General features: G+C 36.9%; 1 protein-coding gene across 32 annotated transcripts in view; it reads right to left on the reverse strand.

Moving 5' to 3' along the window:
- LOC109094588 (collagen alpha-1(XIII) chain-like) overlaps positions 1-24,246 on the reverse strand; it is a 96,298-nt gene that overhangs the window by 20,155 nt on the left and 51,897 nt on the right. For 8 of the 32 annotated variants that reach the window (XM_042768554.1, XM_042768552.1, XM_042768558.1 and 5 more), the window contains 17 exons: positions 24,059-24,094; positions 22,619-22,645; positions 20,505-20,555; positions 18,337-18,372; positions 17,289-17,315; positions 16,959-16,985; positions 15,631-15,657; positions 15,463-15,489; positions 15,347-15,373; positions 12,238-12,303; positions 9,038-9,130; positions 8,640-8,681; positions 8,429-8,446; positions 7,925-7,951; positions 7,471-7,515; positions 4,999-5,025; positions 3,282-3,326 (listed from right to left, as the gene is read on the reverse strand). In XM_042768554.1, the coding sequence (XP_042624488.1) occupies positions 3,282-3,326; positions 4,999-5,025; positions 7,471-7,515; positions 7,925-7,951; positions 8,429-8,446; positions 8,640-8,681; positions 9,038-9,130; positions 12,238-12,303; positions 15,347-15,373; positions 15,463-15,489; positions 15,631-15,657; positions 16,959-16,985; positions 17,289-17,315; positions 18,337-18,372; positions 20,505-20,555; positions 22,619-22,645; positions 24,059-24,094 (648 nt within the window). Of the gene's footprint in view, positions 1-3,281; positions 3,327-4,998; positions 5,026-7,470; positions 7,516-7,924; positions 7,952-8,428; positions 8,447-8,639; positions 8,682-9,037; positions 9,131-12,237; positions 12,304-12,860; positions 12,903-14,275; positions 14,336-15,346; positions 15,374-15,462; positions 15,490-15,630; positions 15,658-16,958; positions 16,986-17,288; positions 17,316-18,336; positions 18,373-20,504; positions 20,556-22,618; positions 22,646-24,058; positions 24,095-24,246 lie in introns of all 32 variants that reach the window. The other 24 variants (XM_042768550.1, XM_042768549.1, XM_042768545.1 and 21 more) reach the window with 15 other exon arrangements.

The raw sequence follows: 24,246 nt of genomic DNA on the forward strand, positions 1-24,246 counted from the left end.
AAATATAGTAACAACAATTATATTGTGAAATATTACTGGAAATTAAAATAACCGCTTCTTAATAATCTTAAAAAATAATTTATTATATTTATATTATTATTTTTTTTTTTTGTGGTGGAGATGATTTATAATCATTATTATTATTATTATTATAGTGTATTAATCTTACTAGCCTAAAATAAAAATAAAAAACAGTAGTGTATTCTCTGACAACTTGCCTTAATACTGTACTACAATACTTTTACTTCAAATTTATATATTTTAGGATGTGAAGGAAAAATTCAGATAGAGATAATGACTTTTTGCAGTGATTTATTCTGTTGCACCAGCTTCATGAAGCACATAAAACCCACTGTAAAATCACTGTAATGCATGGCCTCTCCTGACTTATTGCTTCAGTAGCTCTTGGGTTCTCTGTTTTATCAATTCTGGTCTGGAGGGGAGTGTGTAACTGAGAAGTTTTGAAAGCCAATGTCAAAGAGAACGAAACTAAATGGCTCTCATTTGATCTCTGAGGTGCTGCACTTTAAATTCACGTCACACCATCACCTCCCGTTCCTACTTGACATGAGAGTTTAATGGCAGAGGAATCACACGTGTTACATGAGTGAGTGTCTTTCACTGTGTTTGTGCACACTTCATTCATACCGTAAATGTGTGTTCATTTTTTTCTTGTTGGAGAGAAAAGCAGACAGTCTTTAACAGCCTCACTTAAAACAGATGAGGCTCACCTGCTTCTGGCTGCATATGTAAAAGGAATTAATTTAGCATTTGCTTATTTCCTTTTTATCTCATAAATTTTCACTGGCTTTCACTACACAAAACCAAATTCTGACTAGTAATGACAGAGACAGATGGTTTTGAGGGAAGACAGCAGTTTCCCCAATAAATAGGTACTGTGTCGATACCATAGTAAAGTGATGACATCCATCGTGGGTATACAATACTAGTTAAATGACTGGACAAACTGGACTTAATCTGTTTCTCATTATCTTAAAAACTTATTATACATTACATACATTATTACGCTGAAATGCTTAAAATGAGTTCTCTAGAGAAATAGTTGTGCCTACATATAAATTTCTTAATGAATTTCTTTTAATGCATGGATTGGAACAAATAGAGCAGCAAAATCAACAAGTGTGCATCGTACTGCAGATGTGAACTTCAATACTGTTTAAAACGTATCCCAGGATGCACCACACTGAATCAGCTGATCAGAGCTGAAATGTAGACAAATACAAAGCTCAAACAGAGTCACTTTAAACAGTTTTGTTTAACAATTTTGGTCACTATAACTAGTTTTGATTACTTTAATATTATTCTAAAATGTTAATGATAATAGTAATAAAATAGAAAAATAAGAAATGTTTCTTGAGCAGCAAATCCGCATACTAGAATGATTTCTGAAGGATCATGTGACACTGAAGACTGGAGTAATGATACTGAAAATTCAGCTTTGATATCACAGGAATAAATTTTATTTTAAAATATATGTAAATAGAAAGCATTTATTTTAAATTGTAATAACATTTCTCAATACTATTGTTTTTACAGTTTTTACTTTATCAAATAATTGCAACCTTGGTGAGCTTATGAGACTTTCAAAAACATAAAAAAAAAATCTTACTCATCTCAAACCTTTGAATAAAAGTGTATGTTTTTTATATTTACATTCCAATATATTAAAATAAGCAACAGCCCCATCCACAAGCAATCCTTTATCCCCAAACTCAAACAATAAATGTTTCTGCATTTAATTAGAGGCAGTGATCGAGTGGTATATATATAAATGTATAAAAAATACTAAATATAGCACTGCTGCAGATGTGCTAATTCATCTGTCAGCTCCCAAAATGGTATGTCTGCTGAGTCTGATGATGAAAACATTCATATATTTAAACACAGCACTCAAATGCAGAAACACAAAGCATTGTCATGACAACAGACCTAACAATCAAAGAGTATGGCAGCACATGTTTGGCAGGGACAACGGCAGGTAGCAAAAAGAAGTATGCTAGGTCCATCAAGCTGCGTGTAACAGGGGACTCTCAAACAAACAGAAGGATAAGATGCCTGTAAATCAGACGCACAGGTGCTCAGCTGAAGGAAGTAGGGAATGTCTTGAGCTTGCAGACTGTTTTTCTCTTAGCGTGCAATCCCTCTGCTCTCTCAGCATGAATCCGGGAATGGGTCATATGTCTTTGTGCACATCCTGGTTTCAGTTGCAAAGCATTTGTCTTGCCCTCAGCTCTTGTGAGTCCTGACTTTGGTAATGTAAGCCGTTGTCTACCAGAGGTGCCGAGTCAGTAAGGGGGGATGAGTTATAGGAATGTACATTTAAGGCTGATTTAAAGGAACCTTTCACTTAAAAATAAAAATTCTGTCATTATTGAATCTCTGTGTATTGAACGGACCTAAAATTCTTGTCTATAGCTCTCTACCTCAGCACTTTGTGTATATATATATATATATATATATACAGTATATATATATATATATATATATATATATATATATATATTATATATATTTTTATGTGTGCTTCAAATGATAATTGTGAATCAAAAATGATACCAAGATATATATATACAGTACAGTATATATATATATATAATGTTTTTAAAGTTTTATATAACTGTTTTGTATTTATTTTTATGAAGAGCTGAATTTTCAGCATCATTGCTCCAGTCTTCAGTGTCACACAGTCCTTCAGAAATCATTCTAATGTGCTGATTTGCTGCTTTCAGTGTCACACAGTGTTTTATTATTTATTTTAATGTGAGTTGTGCTGCTTAATATTTTTGTGAAAACTGTAATACAATTTTAAGTATTCTTTGATAAAGACTTTAAAAATAATTGAGCCCAAATGAAATTGATAATAACTGAGCAGCAAATCAGCATATAAGAATGATTACTGAAAGATCATGTGACCCTAAAAACTGGAATGATGATGCTGAAAATTCAGCTTCGCATCACAGGAATAAATTACATTATAAAAATTACGTTATATTCAAAGAGAAAATGGTTATTTAAAATTGTAATCATATTTCACAATATTACTGTATTTTTGATCAAATGAATGCAGACTTGATGGGCATAAGAGACTTCTTTCATAAACATAAAAATCTAAATTATTCCAAAGTTTTGGAAATGTATCCAAAAGGTTTCAGAACATCATGCAAAAATATCACGATAGTTAGATTTTTGCTTTTTACACACATACAAACAAACCATCCAAAGTTAAATGCACAACAAACTACATTTCTCAGGCAGAGTACCTTCTCCCCCTTCTCTCCTCTTTGCCCATCCATCCCTGGTTCACCCTACACAAATGCACAGATGGGGACATCTTCAGGAGAGCGACACACACACACACACACACACACACACCTCACAAATACACACAAACTGCTGAAGGCCAACGGGAGCACATATGCAGACATGGGACATGTGATCCCAAAGAAAGTCATGAGATGAGAAAGAGTTTTCTTCTGCCACACTCTGAAGCCAGAAGCCAGAAACAATAAATCGATGAAGATGATGATCTAGAGTAATCCTCTGAGCCTGTGTTACTATGGGGCTCTACAGGGTGGTCGGGGAGGCGGCAGGATGTGCATGCAGAGGAAATGAAAATTCCATCACATTCAAGCTAGTAAAGGAGTTCAGTTAGACACAGAGTTCACATAAGATGTCTGGCCCATGGACTCAAGCCTCTGCTTCCTCTCTCATCTGAACACAGGGTTTATTAAACACCCCATGAAATTGTTTGGCAAGCAAAGTTTTCTTTCCTGTGTTGTATTTTCTACTGAAACTGGATTAGGCAGGACATACAACATATTTAAAAAAAAATAATAAATTGATAAATGTCCTTAGCTACAGTACATCACAGCCACAGGATGACATGCTTTTTTCTAGTCAGAGGCAGTTGGTATCAGGCAGTGTTTGTTTAGTATTATTTAAATACTATTATCGTATTTGTGATTTCTATAGTATTACAGTATTTTATAATGAACCCACTTTTTATGTATTTTTATATATTAGCAATTCAAGGTTTTTTTTATGCTTTTGACATTTCTCTATTTAGCTTTAAATGTAGTTTCATTTCAGTATTAGCTTTAGTCATTGTAATACTTCCATTTATTTATTTTTTCTTTTAGTTGTCATTAAAAAAATAGAGCATACTGCAGGATGACTTGCTTTATTCATTTAAATGTTTATATGCTAAAGGACATTTTTGTTTATTTTATTTTAGCATTAAGTAGTTAGACAGTCAGAATAGCTGTATCCTATAGGGACTATTTGTGCATTAGCAGGTGTAAACTTTACGTGTGTCCCACTCCTGTTTACAGTCTCCCCAGTGAGAAACATTGTAAGCACTCCAGCAAATGCATGTCTTTACTAGGAGAAATGACTCGGACGTGATACATAAACATAAATCTTCAGATGTTTAGATTTACTCTCTACAGAACACTGCTCATTCAAGACGCTTCAGCCAATGAATAGGTTAAAAATCTGCTTGAAATCTAACAAGATTCTAATAAGATTTATGCATCTAATAAGATGTACTGTATGTTTGACTATAATAAACCCCCAAAATGACATAATAATCAAAACTGAATGCAAATCTAAGATTTGCATACATAGAACAATAATACATGTTTGGAATGTTGAAGTGTGATATATGTGAAACGGTGATTTGTGTTGTATGTTGGTCTGCAATTGGATTTTCAAGTAGTTAGTCCCGCCCCCAAACTCATGGTATTGGTTGAGTCAATGTTGCTATGTTGGACTGTTTGAGATCAAACAAACAGATCAATGTTTTGATGGCACTATAAAGATGGGACATTCACCCTACAAACAAGTTACTAACAGTTTAGCATTTTAACACAGACAAAATTATTCATTTCACTTTTAAACTTCCAACCATTATAAGAAAATGGCCATTTTAAAACAATGAAGCAAAAACAGCAATAGCAAAAACCACATGTTCCTTACCTTCATTCCTTCATCTCCTTTAATTCCCTAAAAAGAGACAGAACAAACAAAGTGATCAATATGCTATGAAATGCAAAAACAGCTTCTAATAAGTCAAAAGGTGTCATAAGTCAAAGGTCATAATGTTGACATGCTTTTCCTTGGTCTAAAACAACTAATTTCCATCTATCAGAGCAACGGTTTCAGTTTACAACATCTTTTTCTAAACAACCCATTCAGTCTCCCATTTAGTGGAGGAATTATTGAGCAAACATTTATGTTCTGTCATATTCAATGCCGTATGGCTTGGCAGCGCTGAGTAAATAGCTAAACATCCATTAAGCAGACAGACAGTAATTTTTCAGAAATAAAGTCTTGTGGGAAGAAGGCAAAGTCAGACACTGATTAATTGTCTTGGTAATGTGCCGAATAACGTGTCTCCTATGATTTTAACCTTTTAATTGTAAATCCACTGACTTGGCTTTTCACCTCTCTAACAGATTAATGTAAAGATGTCTCTTTTCCGAGTAGAAATGTTAGGCCAGACAGGAGACAACCTCATTTCACAGGAGAGAACACATTTTAGCCTGCCTCCATAAATCTCTGGTTTTGTGAGCATTCATGAGCACAGCACCTGACAATATCCAGAAGGTGGTGCAGTTGTGCAAAATAACTGCTTCTCTGTTTTAGTGCAAAAGATTTCACCTGAGCTAGTGTAGTGACATGACGGGCAGCCAAGTATGGTGTCCCATACTCACAATTTGTGCTCTGCATTTAACCCAAGTGCACACACACACCGTGAACACACACCTGGAGCAGTGGGCAGCCATATTTGCTGTGATGCCCAGAGAGCAATTGGGGGTTCAAGGATCAAGGGTCTCACCTCTGTCATGGTATTGAGGGTACAAGAGAGCACTGGTCATTCACTCCCCCCACCTACATTCCCTGCCGGTACCAAGACTCGAACTCATGACTCTCTAACCATTAGGCCACGACTGCCCCCAAAGCTAAGATGAGATTCAATGTAAATGTAACAAACACAGTGCAACTTCTATCTGTCATAAAGAGGAATTTTCCATAAGCTTACTGTATGACATGCTTACTATCAAGCTTTAGCTATTGACTGGGTGCGTGTGTTGGACATGAACAACGTGGCTGATGGAAGAAACCTCAAGTCCACAAAGGTAGATTTGGAAGAGAATGGATATGCAGGTTGTTCCAGAGTTCACATGCGTAAAAGTGTAAAAGTGTAACACAAATCCAAGATCGCAAACTATATAGGTTGTATCAAAGCAAATACAATTTCACATGGAAAAAATTATATGTGGTTTTTGTGCCAACATGCATCCCTCACAAATTGTCAATCACTGCACTTGTAACTGCACATAGGCTTAGCTGTTTGACCCACTGTTCTATTCTGTGCTATTCTGGAAACAAGTGTGGAATGAGGTGGATAGATTGTTGTGTGTGCAGGAAACAAAAATTACTTCTGTTCAAGTCTTGGATCAAGTTTTTTTTTTTTTTTAAGAAATGTATATTTTTATTTAGAAAGGGTGCATTAAATTGATCAAAAGTGACAGTAAATACATTTTAATGTTTTTTTAAATAAATGTTATTTTTTAACTTTTTATTCATCAAAGAAAATAAAATAAATAATATATTGTTTTCCACAAAAATATTACTAAGAATAAAGAAATCAGCATATTAGAATGATTTCTGAAGGATCATGTGACACTGAAGAATGGAGTAATGATGCTGAAAATAAATAAATAACATTTTAAAATATATTCAAATAGAAACGGTTGTTCTAAATTGTAATAATATTTAGAATAACATATTACTTTTGTTGTGTTTTTGATCAAATAGATGCAGCCTTGGTGAGAATAAGACATTTGTTTTATAAAAATCTTTAAAAAACACTTACTGTAGTGTATTTTGCACTTTTCATAGCATTACACTAAGCCCCATTTACTATCTTAATTCAATCTTTCATTACCTCAGGGGTAATGCACTCAGTGACTTTAGAGTTAAGCACATTGCTCAAGGGGAAGACAGTAAAACCCCAAACAGATGCTGTTATCAGCAACCCCTGGTACTTTGAGCAATTCCTCTAGTTCTCCAATGGTAGTTAGTCTGGTAACCCAAACAATAAAGGTGCCATCCAACTGGCTTAAGAAAAACTATATGATTTGGGTATCTGATGTCAGACTGCTTTAGATAACACCCTCTTTAATTTAAGGACTGATTAAAGATGGAAACAAGTATGTAATTGAACTACTTCTGTGTTTCCTACATCCTTCAAGACTTTGATTGACACAATAGTGCACTGGAGAAAGCTAGTAAGCTTTGAATCGGACTCAAAGGGGACTGTCAGTCTGAAGTTACCCTCTGTGGTGGGATTATGATATGAGTTGACCCAGAAGTGATAGGTGACTTGTGGAGCAGGTTAATTATTTAAGCTGCTAAAACCAGTCAAAGGTTACAGATTCCTACCTTGGGGCCTTCAGGTCCATTTGGACCAGCTTCACCACGATCACCCTGAGAGATAAGAACAAAACTGGTTAGAGAAAGATGGCCATGCAGGAGGAGTTTAACCAGATCTAATCCACCAATATTTCCTCTGTGCTCTAGCATGACTTTATAGTGATGTGCCAAATTTCTTTTTCCACTAGCATTGCGATTGATGAGCCTCACATTCAGGGCTCTGCCCTGTAGCTTAGTGGTTTTCAATCACTCTGTTGAATGATTAATTGATATGTCACTCCCTTACAGTTCAGCTTAATTCCTGAAGGTTCCTCTGAGAAGAAGGATTCATTTCTAACCGCTTTGTTTAAGCAATCAACTGCAGTGCCAGATTTCTAGTCCTAAAATGTGGGATTTGACGAATGGCTTTTCAGATAACACAAACAATAAAAGTCTACTCACGTAGTTTGATAGATAGACTCACCTTTTGTCCAGGTACACCAGGTTCACCCTATAAAAAAAGAAAAAAAAACAATCAAAGACCTCTATTTGCTCTTTTTATTTGTTTCATACAGTCGGAGCTATCCAGTTGTAAAACGGGCAATAAGCAGAGTGGTATTCCTTTATTGGGAACTTTGTGTCCAAAGGAGAAAGCCTCTAGTTACAGCGGTTATATAGACTGGCAGACAATCTTTATAGAAAGTTGAAATGTGCTTCTATAAGGGACTAGTGCTTCTAAATGGAGTACAATTAAAATTCCCTAGTCTAAAAGCAATTAACGCATAAGGGGAAATACATACTTTTCCAACAGCAACACGGATAATCAATTATGGCATATCCACCCCTTCTGTTCTGGCAACAACAGAGTAGACCCACCCTGTAGGCTGCTGAACTGTGTGTGAACTTCATGTGAGCCTGTTTATGACTCGCCTGTGGAAAATACTATCATTGCAGTGCAGCTGGACAGCGGTGTGCTTTTCGAGCTTACCTTTAGCCCTGGAAGCATCTACAAATGAAAGATAAAGAAACACACTTTCAGTTTTCAGTCAAATAATGTCAAGTATCTGAGTCAAACATACTTTCAGTTTGAAGCTTAAATTGTCATTTGGAGCATTACAGACTTCCGAGTTTATTTCGCTTAAGGTCAAGTATCCGTATTAGGAAGGAAAGGATGACAACGCATGTATTCAAACACTCACCCTTGGGTCTTTTCCAGGTTTTCCAGGTTCTCCGGGTTTTCCCTATGCCAAAAATGAAGCAAATGCTCAAAACAGGAATGTGCGGTCATTATCACACATGACACAAAGAGGTTTATTTTGCAATAACAAAACATGTTGTACATTATCTAAATAAGTAAATAAACAAATATAGTTGATTTTTTTGTGTGAAAAATAAGAGACTGCAATATTATGGCCTGAGACAATGATTTGGACAATTACACAGTGTAAAGGTCATTATACCAAGAATATTTGACTGCAGAATCCCAAAAAAGAACAATTTATTCCAGAGAGCTCTGTAATAAATATAATTAGCAAATAGCATGAGTTTTGTAAAAAAAAAAAAAAATTACTGATGCAGACGATTTTCAGTGACTTACCGGGGGCCCACTAACACCAGTTATGCCAGGAGTCCCTGGAGGCCCTGGGGGGCCAGGAGGTCCCGGTGGTCCTTGCGCTCCGGGCTCGCCCTGCTGAGAGACATGAAGTTAGCATCTGAGATAAAGAAGTCATTTGGGTATAAGGTACAGTTTATAACATCAGAGGCAGGGTCCACTCCGATTTAAATCCAGTAATTCACAATAATCAGATATGAAATTTTGTTGATGGAATGTCTACTCAAAATCTTTTATAAAATTTGATTTAGAATTTTTTTTAAATATTCACAATAATTCAGTGATGAAACAGTGGATTTGAAACTGAGAGGAACCCAAGCCTGAAGGTTGTGTTGAAAGTCAAGAGTCAGGATGAGATGATTGATGTGGTTATTCTAGTTTACAGAGTACCATGTTTGGGAAAAAAGAATGGATTTTAATAATAATAAAAAAAAAAATTAAAATGGGAAAGAATACAAATTTACACTTAAATGCTTTTGAGAAGTGATTCAGAGGCCCAGTGACCATTAGCTAATGGCTTCAACTTTGCAAACCCTATAATATTGCTTGTGGCCTCACGGATCTTCTTCAGTGGTTCTCAACTGGTTTTGTTTCAAGACCCAATTTAGAATTGTACATCAAACGGCGATCCAAACTTGTTTGTTGTACAAAATTTAATTTCAATGGTTTTGTTCTTTTGCCAATAACAATAACAACAAAACACACTGTGGTCGACACAAAACATGTTTATCTTCGTTATAAGTGAACACAAATTCCATGTAGTCTAAGTCATGTTTTTTTTGAGGCAAGTTTGATTAGACATGCAGCCTTTGGCGTAAACAATGATTTTTCTACTTTTTAATGGTTAATAAGTCTATTTATTTAGCTATTCTAGACAGTTGCATTTTATTATTTACAGTAAGCATAGCTTTTCCCCAGTGTCCCTGATACCCGCCCCCCCTTTTTTTGATCCACCAGTTGAAATCCACCACTCTACATGATCCACTCATGGCCTGTTTTAAAAGTGTCTCGGGTACTTCTCAGCAAGAGGAGACCTTCAACACAGAAGAAGACTAAACAAAATCATCTACAGGAAAGTGTCCTGTATTTACTCAGCGAGAGCGATGTGAAAATAGGAAATAAGACTGGACTAAACAATATCCTGCTATTCCTGAGAAAATACCATAAGCAGAACTGATTATTTAAGATTCTGCTGGGTAATTATTTTTTTTAAAAAAAAGTCTGTTTTCAACATTAAAGAGGTCTAGTCTGCACCCCGAGAACTCGGTGAAAGTTAATTTTCCTTCCATTAACAGCATTTATTTCAAGTCTGCTACTATAGACCTCCTATATGCTGGCAACCATGTACAAGACTGATTAACCACAAATAGCGCTGATACCGTGACAAAGAGAGGCTTTTCTTTAATGCAGTCTCTGTTCAGTAGCACTCTGAAGCTCAGAGAAATCCGGAACACATCCATCAGATTCAGATCCATATTTTATTCATTTATTTCTTGACAGGACTTGTCTAGATTTGATTTATGAGGCCAGATGTAGATCCATTAAATGTAGACATTCCATGATCTCCATCCAATGCACAGACCCGACCCAACCTGAAGACCCAGCCAATCAGCTGCAAAGTTCTTTCCCTAACATTGTGGTCTTCAACAGTCTGTACCATTGCCTCCAAACATGGTGCTCTAAATCGGTGCACACAGACTACACACCTGTAGAAATAAGATGGAGGACGGATGCCAACTGTGGTCAACCTGTGCCAGGGGCACTTCCTGGAGCGGGCAGTAAAGGCATAGAGCCTTTTAATAAAGCCAAAGTGGAGGGCTGACATCTCCCTTTAAATGGAGGAAAGATTCATTTTGCTGCAAAATAAGCTCTCTCATTCTTTTGTTATCTTTCGACTGTCGTTGTGCGGATTATACAGTCAGATTTTGAAACTTCTGTTTGTTTTAATATGGCAAAAGTCTTGCTCATTGTTCTTAAGGGATTTGATGAGTAACTGTAGACTGACAAAGGATATAAATGAACATTGTGAGCTTATAAACACCCAATGAAATGGCTTACCGAATGTAGTTTAGTTTTCATTTTAGAGAGCAGCTGATTGGAAGACAAAAAAAAGGACATGCCGATGAGTTTTGGACTGTTTTCCATTAAGAGAATTTTTTTTTACTGTGTATATTTGCTGGAAGTTAATTGGTATCAATTTACAACAGTGTTAAATTTTTTTATGTTAGCTAATGAAACATCTAAAATGAATTCAAAAATACTTTATAGTATTTATTAATATTGGTAAAATATAAACATATACATTTATTTTTAGCATGTTGTATAAACTAACATCAGTTAATATGAGAACACTTTTAATGTGTCCTTGTTACAGGTTAAATGTATTATAAGGCATGATAGTAAATTATGCATAATTACAAGAAACACTAAACCAAATCCTTAGCCTACAATAAGTACATGCAGTTAATTCATATTACTCAGTACATATTTGTAACCAGGACACATTAAAATAAAGTGTGACCGTTAATATAATATCAACAAGCATGAATTGACAATGAACAATAGTAAAATTAATATTAATCTATATTGTAGAATTCTTTAAAAATGTATGTTTATTGTTCATGAAACCTGATGCATTAACTTATGTTAACAAATTATAATGTAACTTTGCCTCAAAGTTAACAGATGTGACCTGATTTCATGGTCTAATCAAATCTAAAACATCTCAAATTCTCTAGTAGTTGTATTTTAAGTCCTTTATTTCCAAAATAATCTCTGAAAAGGTATTACAATACCATTATGTATACCATTCAGATGATAGTTTAAAAATACTTGAACAATCCCTAAATTTGCCCAACATTAAAATAGGACTAGACATAAGGATTATCCATTATGTATTAGTGACTTTTATTGATGTCCAGTTAAAACAGATGGACAATGTCTTCCTGTGGGGTAGGGTTTATATACCTATAAATATTGTGAACTGGACATTATTTTAGGAAATAAGTGTATTTCAAGTGGACTGTGTCATATCATGACAATGAAACTATTGGCTATGATATTTTTCTAGAGCTCTGTAACTGTTAATGGCCCCAGGGAGGAAACTAACAGGCCCGGCTGGCAGAGGGTGGACATAGGTTGGCATCCGTAGAGAAGGGGTGCGAGGATGGCAGAGAGAGATGTACCTTGAGGCGCTTTAGGATTAGAGGGCTTATTGAGGGCATGTTGCGGACGGTGATGGGCAACATCTGCTGAGGTCACAAAGCACAGGTGGGCCACGGTGCACAAACCCACCAGGCCAGCAAGTTCACCAGGAGGCCAAAGGAAGGAAACAGGCCAGAAAGAGGAGAGGAGGGTAAGGGAAAAACAGAAAAACAAGTGAAAAAGAGAGTTAACAGTGAGGAAAAAGCAAGGCAAGGGCATAGAGAAAGAGAGAGATGAAGTAGATACATGAAAAGGCAGAGGCAAAAGGATTCAGCATCACTGAACAAAGACACGGGTCCATCAGAGCGGATTAAACACAATTAATCATCAAATTCATTCAAAATAATTTATGTTCAATAATATGTAGTTCAAATAAATTATTGACTTCCTAGTCCACTTTTTGTAAAGTCTATGCAATGCCACTGAATTAATATCGATAATCGAGTGACAGCCTTAATTTAAAACATTTGGATATCAAACATTATCATTATCAGTGATAATGTTTCCATCTTCATTTCCACTGTGATGGCATCTGTGACTCTGCAACAGTGCTGTGTAGATCAGGCTGGATTCAGTCTTGCCACAAAGAGAGTTTCGCACTTACTGTGGCCTGTCCTCCAGCACAGGCGTTGACAATACGGCGTTTCTGTTGAGATCAGCAGCATTGCAAAGTACAGATTGAAGAGTTATTGAACCATAGATATACCACTAATAACTGATGTTACCTTAAATACAACTTGCCTTCTTGGGAGTTGCCTGTATTTCATACAATGAAATTTTATTTTCATAAAATGCATCCCAAAGAACTGAAGACTTCCGAAAATGCAGACTTTTAAATTCTAATTCAATCAAATGTTGGTTTAATTTTTCAAAATCCTAAAACATTTTGTTTATTTCCAGGTTTAAATGGAAAAAAATACCACATTTTTAATGGGGTTTCAGATTTTGGGACTGTACTGTGCATGAAAATTACACTACCATTTAAAGATTTGGGGTTGGTAAGGTTTGTCTCTTACAGTAATATTGTGAAATATTATTAAAATTTAAAATAACTGTTGTCTATTGGAATATATTTTAAATTGTAATTTATTCCTGTGATGCAAAGCTGAATTTTAAGCATCATTACTCCAGTCTTAAGTGTCACATGATCCTTCAGAAATCACTCTAAGATGCTGATTTAATAAACATTTCTTATTATTATCAATGTTGAAAACAGTTGAGCTTTATGTGGAAACAATTATGCATTTATTTTCAGGATAATTTGAAGAATAGAAAGTTCAAAAGAGTAGAATTTATTTAAAATATAATTCTTTATAGAATTATAAATGGTTTAGTGTCGCTTTTGATCAATTTAATACATCTTTGAAAAAAATCTCACTGACCCCAAACTCTGGAACTGTAGTGTACATATTCAAATATAGTAACATTTAATAATTCAAATACAAGATATAAATATATTATCAGTTATATATATTTTAAAAAAGCAATATTAAGTAAAAAAAATTTATTATGTATATTGGCTCACTGAATCTATATTGGCTCGCTGAGTAAGAGGAAAGTACAAGCAAATCAAGAAGACAAGTGTAAGTGCTTTTAAGTGTTCTTATCTCCCTGCAATCAATTTTATCAGAAAGTTACATTATGTTAAGGTACTCTATGCATAAGGAGGCCAATCAAAATATGAAAGACACATGGTATTTATGTATTTAACATTTGGATGCATTTTTGATGCCATATAAAGTTACAGTTGCATAGTGTACCTTAAAATGATATACCACAACCATAAAAGTTCCCTGAGAAGGCCAAAGAAAAAGCAGGAGAACAGCTGCATGTTAAGATGTGTCATTATAAATTCCCACAGTGTTTTCAATCAGTTATAATAACAGGCACTTTTCTGCACCTCCAGCAGTACACGTGAATAAACTAGAGCACAGTTCTCAGCTATGTCTCTCTTTGCAGCAGGACTGTAACACACATATCACGGTATTAGGGATGAGGGACAGCGAACAGCCCACAAACCTTCAACATTAGAGCCTGACTGGAGCGCAAAGCTGCCAGCGTTTTCATCGGGAGCCCCTGCTTAAGATGGCCCAACATACAAATACACGGATATGGATACGGATACATAAACACACACACACACAAGTGATAATTCCCATTTTTGTTCCACCACTGTAGGGTGTATCCTTTCAGTCTAGCGCAGTGACCTCTGGGTTTAACCCGAACTGCACAGAACCTATAGTACACAACCACCCAAATAGACCACCCTTATGTGCAGCTTTCTAAATAGTCTACTGCCTCCCATGTGGCCTATAGCCGACATGCATGAAAAACAGCTCTGTTTTGATGTGATATGGCTGTATGATATACTTAATACACTTATTTATACACAATAAAAACAGTGATGAAATACTTAGAAAGAAGACTATCAACTTGTGTCCTGCTGCTATTACTGTTCTTTCTTTTTTTAAAGCCAAACACAGATTCAGTAGAAACATCTACTGCCAAGGCTATTTTTCTGTTTTTATATCTTGTGCTGTTTTTGAGATTACATAATTGATCAAATAGCTTTAAAAGGCCAAAATTACTTTTAAATAGGCCAGAGCTGTTACCAAAACCCCTATCCACCACATTGGAAAGTTGGCCGTCTTTAACAGAGAGCCTTATCAAATCCAATTCAGCAAGCTGTTGGTAAAATTGCCTTGTTTACATGAAACTGTGATTTCCCCGAGAGAGAGAGAGCAGATCAAGTTTGAGGCCCTGCCTTGGCACGTGCTCATGTGCTGCCTATCTGGGACAACATCCAAGCTGTCAATCTACTGTTCCTGCCCTTTCCCCCTCTTTCTAATGTCTCTAATTTAACTGCAAAACATATTGTAAATGTCTTTTTAAGGGAAAACATGACAAATCACTTTGACAAATAGAAGAATATCACGTAAACTGGAATGAAAACATTTGCTTGGAATTTTTTCGGCGCTCAGCACCAGATAACCTTTGAATCGTATTTGGTAGCTTATTTTAATATATAAATGAACTGTGTTTATGATATCACAATATCAATTCAATAAGTTCAATAAAACATTCACTCACCCTGTGAGTGTAGTCACCACATACACCCTAGAAAAAAAAAAAAAAAAAAATATTCATCACACATAGTCCTCTAGGGGCATTTCACAAATTATAATAAAATTAGCTGCTATTTTTACCTTCTCTCCTTTTGGACCAGGTTCACCCTGAAAAAAAGAAGATTTGAACAAAAACTTAAAGTCCATCGAAAACCTGATTTATGCATAACTTTCCACTCCCACATGAAAACTCTGAACTCTGAGTGAAATTATGACTATATAATAATACATATTAAAGCAAATGCTTACTGGTACTCCTTTAGGACCACGAGGACCCTGGAAAATTATCAGGATATCAATATGGAAGTGTTACTGAATTGTCCATGATTAACTTTTCCTGTTTACAGAACCTCTCAGCCATAACAAGCACAAACAATCCTTATAAATTATTTTCTTATGTTAGAAAAGGAAAAACAAAAAGAAACCTTTTTAATTTTTTTATTTATTTTTTAAGTCCTAAGGCTGAAGCTAAATTTTGCTTGAGGAAGCTTTAGTAGGTTACAAGTGTCATTGTGTGCTTGTATGGAGGGTATTAATAAAACAATGTCCCACAATGGATTATGCTCTCTTTAAAAAACATGTAATCCACAGCCTTAGAGCTGACAGCTAGATTGATTAAATAATACTACCATGAACAAATGAACAAATGTAGAGCATGGAGAATCTGAGTAGAAACTTGTCAATAAAAGATGAAAAATCCAGCTTAGGTTGTATTTGGGTAAGCTATCTATTATTTAATAGCTCAATGTGGCATGTTCAAAAGCTCAGCAGGGGCCGTTCAGCTCTGATGCTGTCTTATAAAGGTGTCATTTTGGAAAAATGCCTTTCTTTTATAGTTTCTAAGCTTGCCATTTCTCACAATGCTATAAAAGAAAGAACACAGAGGTTGTACTATGTTTCACAAGGAATGGTTTAAAGCTCACAGTTTGGAAGCATAATGTCTCTGCCCATTGTCTTTCATCACGTAAAAGAAAGATGTGGACAATATTTTTTAAATTGCAGTTTAAGAGGACAGAGCCAACCCAATGGTCTTGTTTTAATACACCACAGGTGGCCAAAGTCATACAGATACTGACTTAAAGTCACTTTTGACAAACCCCACTGAATTGAATGTGTAAGCAGCCTCTCTTCTCTCACACATACCACCATTTAGTCACTCTGCCCATAAATCAAACTAGAAGAGTGTTGTTCTTGTGAATTTATATGGCCATGCTTACAGCCTAGATAAACATCACTGTAACAAACCATCTTGAAAACTAATGGCTCAACTGGTGAGTTTTATAGACACTGACAAATTTCTCTTTATGATATGTTTTACTTTTTTACATATTTCTCTTTATGACAGATGGTTTTTGTTCCAACAGTATTTCATTAGTGAAAGCAAACATGACAGATCTCATTAAACTAAAAGTGTCCTTTTAAACTAAAAGTATTAAGATTTGTATTCTTCAGTTTATTCCAGCCAAGGTTAAAATGTCTTTTCTTAAGAACACATTAATAAGAAATTGTTTTTTCACTGGACCTTTAAAGAGTTAATGATGGCAAAAAATGTTTTAAATGGTAATAAAAATGCTTACCATATCACCCTTTTGACCATTCTGTCCCTGTAAGATTGAAGAAAAAAGTTTTGCAAAGGTTTGGCAAAGGAAAAATATTCATTCTCTTTAATCTTTGAAGGTAATATAAATCACTGCATTCTTTGTGCACATATTGTTATTGATTTTATATTCTGTCATGATGGTGACAATAGAGAATTTATTACAATAATTAGCATAATTATTATTACCATAATTATTCTCTTCATTGCCAAAATGACAGTCAATTATCAATTACTGCCAAATAATTTGGTACAATGGTTCGGAGGTTCCAATCACTGAACCATTTGTAAGGAATGAAGCATAACTCACATGTTTCCCGTCCAAGCCGATGGGGCCCTGGAAAAAAAGTGGGAGAACAGCAGATTGGTGACATTGTGAAGACACAAAACAGCTCCAATTCTCCTGTCTAGACTAGCTGACTAATATGACAATGTTTATGGAAAAAAAGGTATTTCCTTGAGGGTCAGGCCAAGGCAGAGGTGAAGCGTAAAAGACTTACTAGAAACACTGTGGGTATTGTACTTTAACTCTGTTTACCCAATGTGTCCAGCAGATCAGTGATCATGCAGGGTAATAAACACCTAAAAATCTTTTTCATCATCTTGAGCAAGCAGACTGCCTATAGAAAAGGCACAGGGACATTTATACACCTTACAGTGCCTATATAATCTCACATTATCCAACTTCAGTGGTTTTCAAGCCCTGGGTCCCGACCCTCAAGTGGGTCACCAAATGAGTGACAGCTTTCCGGTGGATATAAAGGGAGTGCTCTTTTTGCATATATAATTCATTCAGAATTTGAATAAGTTTTGTTTTTCATGCTGTTAAGAAGACCAACTTGGCGTATACACTGCAAAGATTCAGAAGTGACTGTATGGAGTAATTGAGTATTCCCTCTTGAAATCACAATGACTGACAGTGATAATCATAATAATTGACTGGACAAAATATGTTACGTATAAAAAGATGTGCATGAAGGCTAAAGCACCCTAACTAATTTCATCCATCTATCTATCTATCTATCTATCTATCTATCTATCTATCTATCTATCTATCTATCTATCTATCTATCTATCTATCTATCTATCTATCTATGCTTGATTTGTTGCATGTAAATTGGTCGCGTCAATTTAAAAAGAAAAAAATAGAGTCGCTTTTAAAAAGGTTTGAAAACCACTGTTCTAGAATGACAGCTGTACACGTCTACTATATGTTTATTCTCACTTCCTCGAGTCATTTCCACATATATCCATTAAATAAGGGGCTACCGAAGCTGTGGCTAACTGATGGCTTTTATAAACTAACAAATAAACTCTACACAATTTTTTCCAATTGACTTCAGACAAAAGTCACTTACCGGAAAGCCTGGAAATCCTCTAGTACCGGGTTGTCCCTGAGGGAAGACAGAAAGAAAAAAGAAGAGGAGTTATTCTCTATAGGAAAAACATGAGGATTATGTGAACTCGATGAAATGAGGTCTGTGTTGAGAGATGCGGTATTGTTCCTCCAAACTCAGTTGTGTCGTAATTGAGGTTGAAGGACAGGAGCCTTCCTGCTCTCTAGGAAGCACTTTGAGGAGACAAAGACAAATAAAGCTCTAAAAACTGTGGGACACCAACTGAAATTCAACACTGGAAAGAACAATCTGATGAATGTGAGAGCCAATGAGACAAAGCTAACAAATTAAATAAGTAAATGTCAGTAATGATTAGTGCTACATTCTACTGTGAACCATGACAAGTTTGCTTTCCTGAAAAAAAACTTTTGTAGCCCTTGGGAAAAGAGGAAGTCATTCAATATGCCTGGCAAAAAAGGACTGCATTGGAGCGACCTGAGAGAAAATTACAAGGAAGAGGTGAACAGAGCTAATGAAGGGGATTGTGTGTCTGGGTCTCAGGTAGTTATTGGAACATGGTTAATTTTCTCTGCCTTGGAAACCTGGTCTGCAATAATGGAAGTAGCAGCAGAATCACCCGAAACAGAACTGACAACATTCATTTTGATGGCATGAAAGTGTAGCCAAGAGTAACAGAAAACAATTAAATAAAACAAGTCTAGTCTACTGAAAAGAACTCCTCTAAACAAAAAATACACTATGGCCGCAATACATAACATTCTTCAGGAGTGAACAACATCAATTTCCTGACAGCAGTCTGTCTTGGAATTAAACCCAGATTAAATATCACTTTTCAGTTGTTTTCAGAACAGACACAATTTTTCAAAGTGTACCTTGAACAAAACATGACAAATACAACAAAAGATACAGTACTTGACAACATAAGACAGGGGTTTCAAACTGGGGTCCAGGAATGCTAATGGATCAAAAAAAAAAATTTAGCATTATTATTTTTTAAGACCTGTCAAAGTTTCAATGTTAAGTTAACCATAGCTTGTATTTATGTTATATCTTTGTTTTACTTTCAGTCTTAACCATGTTCCCCGCCTGATCAGCCAAGATAGTAACTGTTGATCGAATGACAGCTCAGTACATCATCTAATGATCCCTCTTGTCTATTCCCTATACTGCCCCACTTATGTGTGAGAAAGAAACTGTTACCATCCCATCATGTCTACCTGCCTGGCTAAAGCAGTCATTTCCACTGGCCTTTGCACACTTTTGCCTCAAATCAACCTCTGTGACGCTTTTGGAGGTGAGGACAAAGCCTATGCTCTCAGCTCACCTGCTTAAGACATTCCCTGCAAAGAAACATCTCCCTGTCACCAGTTCTCTATGCCTGATGTCCACTCCTGATGCCCTGTTAGGGATGCTGGGTCATAGGTATAGAGAAGTGTATAATCAGCAAGCAGAAAAACAGATGTCTGAACAGTCTGAAGGCCCTCCCATAAGAGTGTGCTGGGATAAATGGGGAAACCACAGGTTATGCACAGCATAATCAGCAAGGAAATTACGTTTCTGACAGCGTAACATTGCGTTTTTGTCTTACTGAGTGGAATGTATGGAAAGGGAAAGCATGCCAGTTTGGGGGAAAGCCCCATTTCATCTGATGGCTGACCATTCATTAACAGATACAGCGCAATCTGCACGGCTAATGTCTGGATTATAATGACAAGGGCTGGGATGTTTTCATTCCTCCCTGCTAATGAAGATGAGAATCCAAATGGGCATCATTATGTGGGAGTCACAGACCCGAAATACTCTGATGAAGTGTAAATGCTTCCATACAAGCTGCTGTGGGATCCCCGTCCTGTTCGTGCACATTAGAGATTGCGTCTTGATTAGTAGAGATTTATTGGATTTGCTCCACATACAGTAGTGTGCTGAAGGACGCTGATCCTGCTTATCTACCCTACACCACATATTTATCAAGCTCACTTTGGGGTGGTCTGTAACTTCAGTGCGGGAAGAAAAAAAATTGAAGAAACATTTGCCAAGAACCCCCGGAATCATAAAAAGATTCAGGCTAAAAGTTTCTAAAATCTGCACTATGACCTGTATCTACTCTGGAGAGCTGACATTAGGAGAAGATGATGAAGAGCTTTAGCAGTGACAGAGCAAACACTTACAGGAGGTCCTCGTGGGCCAATGATAGAAAGACCTGGCTCTCCTGGCGCTCCCTACGGACAGATAGAGAGGTAGAAAGACAGTGAGGAGAGGAACTGACAGAAAAGAGACAGAATGATATCCACTACACCTACACCTAGTACACAAAGCCAAACGTATCAGTGAATATATTGTATCTGCAGAATAGAAAAATGTTCTCTGAAACACCCTGTAACATCTGTTTAACATAACTCTTTTGCTAAGCCACCTCACGGAGAGCGCTTGCATGTGGCTCAGAGGTGAACATGGTGTTTTGGTCTGTAAGTAAAATGTCAGCAGACCCAGGTTCTCATTTTAGGGTTGTAATTTATGCCTTGACAGTGAGTTGGGAGGGTCAGGGAGCATTGGCCCGGCGGGCTGGTTATCTGGCGCAAACAAGGTGATTTGCACTGTGCCGGCCTGTCCGCAACACTGCACCAAACATCCAAGCGCAATCCCGCAATGCTCTGTGGTCAGACAGGAAAGCTCTCGGGTTTCCAGCACTTTCCCTAATTAGCTCTCTTATGTGAAACTCTATCAGGAAGACACCTTTGATGACCCAGCCATCCATCAAATTGTGGGCAATTTTAAATTGTTCTGGTTCGATGCCCACTTTATCACAGGATAGAGAAGTATTTGTTTTAGCACTTTTTTTTTAATCGCCTATAAAGGTTACTGGTGAGTGAAAAGGGTGATTTACAAAACTGATTTCCAGGTTGTGGAAAAGGAAAAGACTAAGCTTTGCCCTCAAGGTCTATGGTTACCCACAGAATCTTGCAGAGATCTGTGCAACAGGACAACCGAAGATCTAGAGATATCCCTTTGAACAGGCTTACATTACAAGCATTTGGCAGCTAGGAACGGGTACAGGACAAAGAGTCCAAATACAATGAGCCAAAGCAGGAGCAAAAAATTCTGCTGATATTCAAGGATTGGACTTACTAATGAATGATACGATCTTCACAGATTTCATTTCGTTCAGCAAGTAATCTTTTCTCTGTAAAGAATACATCTCAAGTTGTCTCAAGTTCTGCAGTTCTTGCAAAGTTCAACCAATCAATCACCAATTCGCCTGATTTTTGGCTTGAGCATTCCAACGCAACCAATTATGATTTAGCTGAATTTATTTACCTGAGGGCTGAAGCGCTAAAGCTGCCAATTTCAGGGCTAGCGTGCCCAATTCATCTTGAGGGGGTTTGTTTTAATATCTAATGAAGTGAGGATCTTCACCCAAAATTTGTTGGGTCAAGACTTACCCTTGCTGGAAGGTAAAACATGGCCGCACTTAAAAAGAGAGGATAAAAATTATACCTTTGAAACAACGAGGGAAGCCCACTGATTATTCTGGACAAGAATCTGGTGGGTCTTTCCAAGGTCATATATTGTCTGCTTCTCTACTTGTCGGCTCGGTCATCACATTGCTATTTATTTCCTTTCCAAGTTCTTTATAACCCCAATGTTTTTCTGGCAAGTGAGGGTAACCATACAGTTTCACTATTTTTCTGTGATGGTGAAGGATGAGGAACATGTTCCTCCACACATTGCTTGTTCGGCCTCAGACATTACACATCATTCACGCTTGATGAAGGGAGGCCACAGAACTGCTGGCTTGTACAAACACTGAGCGCAGCTGCCTAAAGGGACTGGTTTAAGAACAGCTCAAACCACATTTGCCACAACAGGAACTGAAGTTCAATGCACTAAATCCAGCATAGAGTGCTCACTCATACCAAATACAGACTCAAGGACACATCCAGTGACTACACAACTTTTAGATAGTTTTGGACGTGTCTAGAAGTGGTAGGGTTTCGTAAGCTGCTCCATTCCAAACATCTCTTTGTCTAGAGTGGGGAGTCTTAAAACTTCAGAGTGCTGCAAGAATAAACACAGGTAATCCAAGCATTGTGGGAAACGTCTTCCGAATGTGACCCCCAAGGCCTTTCAAAATAAAGCCTAAAGTCTTCCTGATATAAATCACGATACCTGTGCACTTTGTGCAATAGGTTCGGGTTGTCCCCCCCACCCACCCGCATCAACACAGCCACCCACAATGAGAGAGTCTCAATTCTGCACATGCAGGCCGACATCCTGCACTTACCTTCTCCCCCAGGTTTCCCTTTAAGCCCTGGTCAGTCACAGCAGACACAGTCACATGCACAGTGAGAAGGAGAGAGACAGAGAGAGGAACCAATGTTAGCGAGGTTCTGAGAGGACATGGGCATGCAGCAGCAGAGACGGAGTGTTTGGAGGTCGGGAGAATGGGACACACTGATGTACTGGAGCATTTTTGGTTGTTGAGGGGTGGAAGCTACAGGGGAACATAAGCACTAGAGTGTTGCACTGCTGGCCTGTGGGGCGTAATGGATAGTAGATGAGGGGGCTGCTAACTTTTCTCACAGACAGACTGGTCAGTGGAGGAGTTTGGAGGGGGGAAGGATAAGCCATGAAGGGTGAAAAAAAATGCTTCCTGTGAGAATCTAAAGAAGCACAATGTAGCTTTACACTGGGTGAAATATGGAAAGCTCTGCTTGGGGCTCACAGTTTGAGCTGAACACTGCTGAAACCTGCTTTTAGGTAGGGATTGTTTTTCAAGAGAAAGCATCAGGGTGAGCTTAGAGTATGCAACCATACAAGGGTCAAAAGTCTGGAATGTCTCCTTTGAGGACAATGCAGTTTTATCGGTTTCTTGCTGAAAATGTTTAATGAAGAGTAGCTGCTACGCTCCAGGGGGACATCTATATGACTATGTGGATTTTGGTTAATCCTGCTTTCTTTTGCCACATATCATGCATTGCGCTAATCTGAAAAATGGGCAATTCCAAATGCACAAATCTTATGAATGAGTGGGTAAAACAGAGCTCACAACTGTCTGTGGTTTTCAAATCTGTTTCTCTCATTTTGAATGTGTACGTATTGTCTCTCTGTGGATATATATACAAAATAGTTTCTTCCAAGCAGCCAAGACAAATTGAGTAATAAGGAGAGAGAGTTTCTCATCAAATGCAGCCAGAAAGAACTCTGGTTTTCAGACCTTGTTCAAATGTGACAGTGGGGGCTGTGAAATATTTCAGACTTCACATTCAGACATTTTGTTAACTATTAATGGTGGTGATAAAGTGGGAACCATTTTCTGGCTAAATAAATAAGCTATAGTTTTTGGTATACATCATATAGTTGTGCTGAAACACTACATTAAACTTTTGGAAGAAATTCATATGAAATATTGTGAATGCTTACATTCACAGTGAAAGCTAAAACAGGTCAAAATGATTTAGGAAGTTATACTAACCACTGATACTGGATTCTGTATATAACATACTCTGGTAACTAAAGCAAACATTACTCTTCACTTCAGTCTGACTTTATATTATCAATGTGACCTTTGGTTGCCATAAATACAAAGGTGTCTTACAGCTGCAGCTAGAAATGTTCAGCTAGAAATTATGTCAATGGCATGACACCTACCAATTATTCAAAAATACAGCCATATCCTACAGACTAGTTGTTTGGCCTTAGTACATATCATCAAATCACTCACCATTCTTCCAGGAATGCCCATTGATCCTTTGTCTCCCTAGTGGTCAATGCAAAGTCAAGAAGGAAAATCAGGAACAATAAATCTGACAGATTGAACCTCTACAGTCTAGAGTTATTACCACTACCACTAGTGACTAAATGACATCCAGCTGCATGTTCACATGGTAAGTTTAAGAAGAGTTAGTAACG

Source organism: Cyprinus carpio, chromosome A13 (genome assembly GCF_018340385.1).
Source record: "Cyprinus carpio isolate SPL01 chromosome A13, ASM1834038v1, whole genome shotgun sequence".
NCBI classification, from domain to species: domain Eukaryota; kingdom Metazoa; phylum Chordata; class Actinopteri; order Cypriniformes; family Cyprinidae; genus Cyprinus; species Cyprinus carpio.